The sequence below is a fragment of the Nasonia vitripennis genome, assembly GCF_009193385.2.
Source record: "Nasonia vitripennis strain AsymCx chromosome 2 unlocalized genomic scaffold, Nvit_psr_1.1 chr2_random0003, whole genome shotgun sequence".
Taxonomy (NCBI): domain Eukaryota; kingdom Metazoa; phylum Arthropoda; class Insecta; order Hymenoptera; family Pteromalidae; genus Nasonia; species Nasonia vitripennis.
The window spans coordinates 254,012-263,287 of NW_022279609.1; the positions used below are offsets into that span (position 1 = coordinate 254,012).

Consider the following 9,276-nt stretch of genomic DNA (forward strand, 5'->3'; position numbering starts at 1 on the left):
ACGTACACGACTAGGTATTTCGAACCAACGAACAAGAATCTCTCAACTTCAGAATTAGAAGATAGCAACATATACCAGCAACCTCAGCGAAGGCTAAGTAAATAGTCGACACCACACAACCATACGCCTGGCCAACTACGGCCGATTCAGCCTCCGTATACGTCACCACAGTCGAGTTACGAGAGGAATATCTTTTCACAGAACAGAATGGCACAACAGGCACAAGTACTGACATGTCATCAAAGCCAGTGTTGCCAGACGTGCGATCAGCATAGAATAAACCAACCACAAAATACTGGTGATTCCCAGCAAAGGAGTGGGAATGCTTGGAGAGAGGGGGACCAGCCAATACGAATCACCTGGTTTCAGAACGAGGGCCAAGCAACCTACAGACTAATACGTCTGGATATTATGACTGTAACCTCCAAAATACGTTGAGAGAAAATTCCGCCGATATTAACGACAAAATACGGAAATGGAATGTAAAATTCGGAGGCACGTCAACAGAAGATGTAGAAGAGTTTATCAGATTAGTGAAAGGTTGCAGGAAACTAGCTCGTCCAAGGATTTCAGAGGAAGAATTGTTAGACGCGTTATCACACACCACCTCTTTACTATCAGGAAGAGCATTGAAATGGGCTAGGGTTGAATGTCCGAAATGGCACACGTGGAAAGATTTCTGCGAGGAAGCCAGAGCAACGTACGGCATGACAGACGAAGAGCGCTCACAACTAATTGTGGAGGCGAGTTCACGTACGCAGGGACCACACGAAGACGTAAACGATTACTACGTTAGCATGGTCATGATATTCAACCGTATGCCGGATGCCCTACCAGTTCGACAACAGCTGGATATTTTATATCAAAATATGAATCCAGAGTTAAAATTGATTTTCGATCGAATGGAATTCGAAACTCTAAACGAATTCAAGAGTAAAGCTGTGAGTGCCGAGAAACGGACGAGAGCAAAATCACGTTACAAGCCACCCCCTACTCCGGAGAAATCTATGCTACCAGGAGCGGCTTATAATCCACAGGAGAAGGCAAATAATAAAAATCAGCCGGCGATAGCAGCGATCTGTCCAACGGATGCAAAGGAGCCACCCCTCTGGTTCAAGACTTGGGTCAACAACAATTACCCTTCAATAGCAAAGAAGGATAACTACGGCCGTCAGAACCAAAAAGGGTCCAATAGATTTACTCAGGGTAAGAAGAAAACCTTTGCGGAAAATCAGCAGACGAAGTCCACAGTGCCGACAAATGTGAAAAATAAGTCCGACTCCAAGGAGGCCAATAAACCGTCTGGAAATTCGAGTGACTCAGCAAACAAGGAAAAAAGAGAACTAGCTTGCTGGACTTGTAAGTCACCGGGCTTTACGAAGAAGACGTGTCCCAATTGTGCGGGAAAAGCCAAAGGGAAACAGTAAGCGAGATCCGTACTCACCCTGAGGTTAATTCAGGGATCTCGGCATCACAGTCGACTGAACAACAAAATCCGACTCGCTGCGCTATCCACACGAGTAGCTCGAGCTACTATATACGCGGATTTGTTGTGAGTCCTGCGAGCATCCCGAGAGCGAACGATATTCGTCCGTGCGTTACCGACGAGTTGCTGCGACGCCCGTCCGAACTGTTACATCTCCACATCCGAGACTGGACCACGTCCGTTGCGTCAAGTACTACTGCCACTACCGAGTTGTAAGTACCTGCACTCTCACTCTCTCACGTCGACAGGGTAATATCTCTCGTCTCTCTTTATCGTTCGTCGAAGTGTGCGGCGTTTGCATCTCCGTGTATAGTTACAATTGAATATACATTTCCTTATCTAAAATTCTCGTGTGTTATTTCCTACGACCCGACCTACGCCGCCTCCGCGGGCTCGTGTAAAAACACGTACATGATCTAAGTCGGCCGAGCCGTGCCTTCTGCACGCCCGACGTTACTTTACAATAAACAGGGCCCTTCTGGCCCTGGTTATAACACGGCAGGAAAGTATTAACCGAGTGTTATAGTAAAATTTGAATTTTTAAGTGATAAAAGAAATGTAAACTTGATTACTGAATATCTCAGCTTCCCCAGGGTTAGGGGGGGGGGGGGTAATTTTTTTTAAATGCATGTTTTTTTATGCTTTTCAAGATGACACAGGTTTCATAGGTTACCTGAAACCACAAATCATCTATACTCGTGGGCATCCTCCTTATAAAGAGTAGTATGGGTGAGGAAGGAGAAATTTAAATAAAAGAAAAATAGGCGAATAGGAAAAGAGAAATCAAAAGAACGAAAAGAGCAATCGAAAAGGAACAAGAGCAACAGAGTAGAAGAGGAAAATACAAGAAAAGTAACATGGAGAGAAAGAAAGAAATCTGACGAAGGAACGAGAACAGTACAGGGTCTTTTTAAGAGCAGGGGAGACGAGAGGAACAGTCGCAGAAGTAAAAGTCACTAGAAAAGGACAAGTAAACGATACAGGTGGAAAGATAAGCAGATAAGAAAAACACGTGGTGCGACACAGAAGTAAAGAGGTTAAGGTTAGTCGAGATAAAAGTAAGTCTAAAAAGGAGAAAATAAATAGAAAAGGAGACGATGTACGTAGAAAAGAAAAAAGAAAGAGAGATGAGGGAATCGAAGGAGAAGGTGGAAGGATGGAAGATAAAGGCAAGATTTGAGAAAGAAATAAGAGAAGCACTAGAAAAGAATATGCAGGAAGTGAGAGAGGACGTGGAGTTGATTGAAGGAAAGATGAAAAATATGTAGTAGGAGATGGATAAGATGAGAGAAGGGCTTGCAGGAAAGAAGAGTAGAGTCTAGACAGTAAAGAAAAGGCAGGAGATAAGAAGAAAGAGAAGAATAACTGAAAGAAAAGAAGGGAGAATTTTGAGAGAGAAAAGAGCGGACGGTGCAGGAAATAGGAAAGGGGGCAGCAGGTGCAAAGTGTGGGAAAGAGGCCTCATAGTACAACTAAACAAAGATATGGAATTAATATGGGAGAAGAGGGCAGATATTAGAGAAGAAGGCAAAATATGTCTTGAGCAATGGCTATCCTTTGATACAAGAAGGGCCAAAGTTCTCATAATGAGAGAGAAGAAAAGGAGAGAAGAAGATGAGATTTTAATCGAGACTAGATTCATTTTCCCGAGTTGTTCTCTCCCGTTTCCTAGGTCCTCATCGCAAATACCGCCGCCTTCGCGGGCATTGCAATAAGCGGTTGCAACGCAAAACTAAGAAGCCGGCTCCGCACAAGAGAGTGCGGAGAGATAGCACACGTGCGTACACGACGTTCGCGAAGCAGCTCTCGCAGTAAGCAGCGTTGCAACGCGGGTAAATCACAGGCGTTGAGAGAGTTCTCCGCCGCACCGAGGAATTGTGATCCTGTCGAAGTTTGCCGAGTTTTTCCCGAAATCTTACCCCGTTACGAAGCATAGTAAAATATGATATAAGTCAAAATAACTTAGAGATAACAAAGAAAACCATTCATTTCTTTATAATGAAAAATGCGAACATCGACATAGAAGTAAATAATAACGCGGGCGCCTAGGCTTCGTCTGCTTCTTAAACTCGCCTTCGTAGCGCTACAGCGCTACTTTATTATTAAAATGTTTTTATATTTGAATTTTCATTATAACAAATGTAATAAAGAAATTCGCAGCAGACAATAAACTATAAATTACACGTGATATTGTGTACCTAAAGAATAAAAGTGCAACGTAATCTTAATTAGCAAAAAAGGAATATTTTTCTCACCTGTAGTTGAAGAAGGTTACTCTGAGGAATATATGTTATCATCTTATAAAAATGAGTCACAATAAATACATGAGGACATTTATCCATTTGCTGCACGAAATTTGTTATTGATGCAGCTAATAAAGAAGTTGCATCGATTTCTGAAGTTCCTTTACCAAATTCATCAATAATAATGAATGCATTCCGATTTAAACAGTTTATTGCTATACTTGTCTGAGGAATAAAATTACAAATTGATTATAAAATAAAACTAGTACTCTATGTTTGGTTTGATAATAGCATTTTTTGAACAAAAGTAGCTGTCAGAATTTGACTGAATATAAACAATAACAATTCGACGTCTTTGATCTTGTTGATAGGGGTTGCTATGCGCGATTCTCGGCGTTCGAATCGCGCAACGTGCGAGCTCGGTCACAACGATATTTACCAAAAGACAATAAAAGACAACCTTACGATGATATTGAGCGTTCTACGGATGAGTGACGAGACAATAGTACATTGTGCAACGAGTGCGGAAAGTTGCCAATAGCGCACGCAAGCGGCGTTGGGCGCAGGAGCGAAGCGAGTGCGACCAGCCGGCTGCGTGTGTTATAGGCAACTAGGCACGAGTTACACATATTATTTTTTATCAGAAGTGCGAAGTATATGCTATTGGGCGTATGAATTATCGTGGGTCAACGAGCGAATAACCCTCGCCGAGAAATGACGATAAGCTCGGACGGCTTGACGATGACATTCGTGTCGGCGTCGAACATTACCATGCCGACGAGAGCCCTGGCGAATCGGGTCTCGAGGTCTTTGCCGCAAAAATCGATCGATCTCAAGAGCTTTTTAGGGAGGCCCTTCGCGCGGAGGGCTCGCGCAGCCGCATTGCACAAAACACAAGCTCTTTTTCTCATTAAAGATTGGAAAAACGGCGAAATTTTTTTAGCTGGCCTATCTGCTGCAAGGATCAAGCGATTAAACGAACTTTTCTAGGTGGCCGTTCGCGCAAAATGACACTCAGAAAAGCTCTTGAGATTGCTCGATCCTTGCGGCAGATAGGCCTGCTGAAAAGATCCCGCCGCTTTTCCGACCTGTTGTAAAAAAAGAGCTTGTTTATCAATTATTTAAAAGTAAAGAGCTTGGGTTTCTTGCAGCGCGGCGTTGCGAGCCCTTTGCACGAAAAACTAGCCATAAAAGCTCTTTCGATCGATCGATCTTTCCAGCAGAGACTTTCACGTAACAGAGCGTGCCGTTTTCTCAATCCTTAAAGAGAAAAAGAGCTTGTATTTCGTGCGGCGCGGCTGTAAGAGCCCTTCGTACGAAACGACACCCAGAAAAGCTCTTGAGATTGATCGATCTTTCCAGCAGAGACCCTTACAGATCAAATCTAGTCGTTTTCTTAATTATTAATAAAGAAAAGAGCTTGTTTTTTGTGCGGCAAGGCTGCTTGATCCTATTGGTCGATCGGCCTGCCGAAAAAATCCTGCCTTTTTCCGACTATTTGTAAAAAAAGAGCTTGTTATGTTCGGCACGGCTGTGCGAGCCCTTTGCGCGAGAGGCTACCCAGAAAAGCTTGATCGTTCGCTCGATCTTTCAGGTAGAGACGCCCGCAGACAATAGCCCGCCGTTTTTCTAATAATTCGTTGAGCAAATGAGCTTGTATTTCGTGTGGTGAGGAGCGCGATCCCCAAGCGTGACACACCACCTTAAAAACTCTTAAGTTTGAGAGATCTTCGCAGTAACGTCTTCCACGCTGAAATGTCCGCGTTTTCTTTGAATTTTATCAGAGAAGAACCTTGTGTTTTTAGTGGCGAGGTTTAGCGAGCCTCTAGCGCGGTACACTACCTAAAAAAGCTCTCGTGTTTGAGATATCTCCGCAGTGGCGTTGCCTGCAGGCAACAATCCGCCGTTTTCCGAATTTCGATCTAAAAGAAGCATGTGCTTCTATCGGCCCGGCTATGCGAGCTCCTCGTGTGTCATGTCAGCGGAAAAAGAATATTGCAACAAGAAAACTATTAAATTTGAATTTGCATCGAAGTCGCAATTTCTACGGGGTTCTTACCTTCACGGAAGTGATGAATGTCGAATGAAGCAAACAAATAATTTAAATTGGTTTCCCTGACATAACATAACAGAATTTCAAAATAAAATCAATTACCATCTGTTATTTAGTCACTAATATCTGCCGTGGAACGTTGTATGCAGGCTGCGGACACTAAAAATTTATTAAATTAGATCAAATGTTGAAAACTATGGGATGTTTCACCACTGTGTGTTATTATATCCGTATTTTTACATTTTTCACTCAAGTTGATATATGCGACTCTCGCTTTCAGGTTGCGCACTCCCGAAACTTAATTAAGTTGCACACCACAAACGAATTTAAACAAATAGTCCATTAAAATCGCGGCGAGCCAGGTTAGAGGTTGTGCGTACACATAGCAGACGAACTAACCTCGGATGACAACATAAACAATACTAGTAACCAACTCTGTACAATTCCACTCCGTTCCGCGTTCCGCTGCGGTCGCCATTTATAGCTCCCGCGGACTGATTCACTTCGTACAAAACCAAAATTCTTGATTTTTTGTACGCGTCAAAAAAAAAAAAAATTTATAATAAAGATGTCGTTTTATCGCGGTTTCAACCATTTTTGACCATTGTCTACCCAATGGAATAGCTAACAACATTCTGCCAAACTTTTTTTTTAACCATGTCACATTCAACCTCTCGCCACTTTTTAACGAAAAATCCCATCGATATGATCATACAAAAAGATAGAGCTTAGTTTACTCTATCGATAGAAAAAAAAAATTTTGTTGCGCCCCAACTATTTTTTCCAAAATCGCCATAACAAGATTATGTCCGCTTTATCTGAGACATACTGTATATGTAATCCTGTGGATACGCAAAAGCTAGAATTGGCTAGAATTTGTATTTTATTTATGAAACTGGTTTAGTTTATTTAGGTTAATTTTTAGTTTAATCAACATTCTTTTCTGAATAAATTAGTAAAGAACATAGTAAAAATGAGAAAGACGGATCTGGAAATACAGTTAAAAACAAAGCCAGAGACTGAGATAGAAATGAAAATAGTGACAAATAAATATTGTGGTAATTATGCGAGCAAATAAATGACAACAAAGATAGTGATTCAATAATTCCTTTATCATCAATATGTGCGCCTTACAGAAAAAAGCCGCAGCAAATTTTGCACCCGAAGCTTCAGCTTGACATGCATATTTTCTATCTACTTTCTGCAGAATATTCTACAGAATTTCCGTAGCTTCTCATGCAGTTCTTGTGTGCAGTTTTCGCTCTTTCTAAAGAGGACGTAAGTTATAGATATTTATAGTTTAAAATACGTTGGAATTTAAAGAAGAGAAGAAAGAAGAGGTGCTACTATCCGGACGAATAAATTTTAAAGTCTAAAGTATTTTGCATTTTCATTATCTCAAACTTAAGTTCGCTACAGGAGGCGTGACAACTTTACTCAAGCTCTACGCTAGAAGCTGACGAAATTCTGTAGAATATTCTGCAGGATGTATACAGAAAATATGCATGCTAAGGTGCAGCTTCGGCTGCAAATTTCGACACTTATTTTTTCGTACAAATTAAATAATGTCTAACAAAATATGAACTTTGAAAATAAATGAATATGTTAATAATCTGGATTACTATTCTGAGTTTTTCTTTCTTTTCTTTAAGTCCTTGTGTTTGGTACTAATTTTATTCTGAGCAGCCTTGTTGATGCGAGAATTTATTTTTGACGTTTTTCCAAAGAACTTGTGCACTGTTTCTGTAAATAAAAAATAAATAAACACTATTATTATTTGAATAATCAAGTAAAAATTAAACAAGAGTTAAGGGTAAGGGGTGTGGATCGATGAAATTATTTTAAGTTACGTATAAAACAAAATTAAATCAGAACTTTTCATGCTTTGTTTGTAGTATATTCATGAGAACATAGTGCAGGAATGTAAGTGTAAAAAAGATAGAGAATAGTCGCTAGCTTCTCTCTCGGTGCGGTCCTAGAGTTCTCCTAGAGGGATGCATGAGAGGGAGGGAGGGAAAGAGGGAGGGAGGGAGGGAGAGAGAGAGAGAGAGAGAGAGAGATCGAAAGGGCAGTTCCGAGATGGGCCAGCAGGCCCAGGGAGAGAGTTGTGCTGTCGGCTAGGCGGCCGACCGAGACACGTGAGAGTGTCATTGTTAATACAATTTGGTTGTTAATAAACTATTGATGACTGTTAACCTAATATTTCTATCACTAAACCAGACATGCCTACACATCAAATCCCACAATAGAATCACTAAAAATCATTTAGAACAATAATATGATTGTTTTACATAAAAAAAAAGATTTTCTATCGCGTTGCAATTTTACAATTTACAGAAAATCTCGCACTTAGGATAGAAGAATATACATCAATTTTTATATAACTTCGTCGCTTCTTACAGAAACTAGCTTTACCCAGGAAACGTCAATCCTATATTGTCATTATTAGAACACTGAAGTAAAATGAATTCCATGTCCCGATAAAATTAAGTTTTGAGACTTAACTTTATTGGGGTCAAGATGAATTGACAAGATAAAAACATAATATTTATATCAAAGTAGACATTTTTTAAAAACAAGTTAATGCTCTTTGTCGAAAGCAACGATGTATAGTAGACTTTTAGATAGAAATTCCTGCAAGAGGTCATACAGGATTTTTGTAAGCAATAAAAAAAACCATTAATGCTTACAAAAACAATAAATAAAGTCTAAGTTAAGACTAGACAAATTTTCTTCAGGAAACGTACCTCTGACATAATCCATTCTTGCAGAATCCAAAGCTGGTGCGACCTCTTGGTTTTTTGTTGCATTGCAGGGTTTGCCAGTTACCGACGAGCGCGCTAACTCTTCGTCCGTAAATACGTTTTCCAAAAGATCATTGGTACAACTCTCAACAGAACTTTTGTTTAAATTGCTTATAATGGATGATTTGAGATAAAATTTCTGTTGAGCAGAGTTATGAGCGGTCTTATTCCCAGCAGAACTTGTTTTGCCACTTTCATAATTAGTTTTGGCCTTCAGAACAAATATATGGTTGTATAAGTTTCTACAAGATATTTTATAAGAATAAAGCGAAGAAAAGCACCAATTGATTTACCTTCTTTGTCATTGGTTGCTTGGATGAGTTACCATCATCATCTTCTTCATCAGATGAGTCAACTTCCGCATCCGAACTCTGCAAAGTATTAATAGCATATGAATTTTAATAGGTATTAATAATGTCTAATGGGTTTACTGCCCGAGCGAAGCAAAGACAATAATCACCTAAGAGAAAAATCGACTTTAGTCCCGTGTTGAATTTAGGACTTTATTCACGACTTCGACTAAATAACTAAAAAAATCTAAATGTTTTGAATAAACGTGTCTAAGTCAATGGTGGCCATGAGTTGGTCTTTACTCATTTCCAAGGTCATTTGCAAGTTCAACTTCAGTTTTAAAAATGAAAATGTTAAGAGAGTAGGATGTTGCAAGAGCTCGATTTTCCACGTTCAAAT

The 9,276-nt window shown here is 40.1% G+C and overlaps 1 protein-coding gene across 1 annotated transcript; it reads right to left on the reverse strand.

Annotated features, from left to right (window-relative positions):
* Nucleotides 1-6,873: 6,873 nt before the first annotated feature.
* LOC116416271 lies at nucleotides 6,874-8,960 on the reverse strand. Its single transcript, XM_031923980.2, has 3 exons — nucleotides 8,880-8,960; nucleotides 8,530-8,797; nucleotides 6,874-7,525 (listed from the first exon to the last, which is right to left on the reverse strand). Exons 1-3 carry the CDS (start codon nucleotides 8,889-8,891, stop codon nucleotides 7,404-7,406), a joined length of 402 nt encoding a protein of 133 aa, XP_031779840.1. The 5' UTR covers nucleotides 8,892-8,960; the 3' UTR covers nucleotides 6,874-7,403.
* Nucleotides 8,961-9,276: the final 316 nt, after the last annotated feature.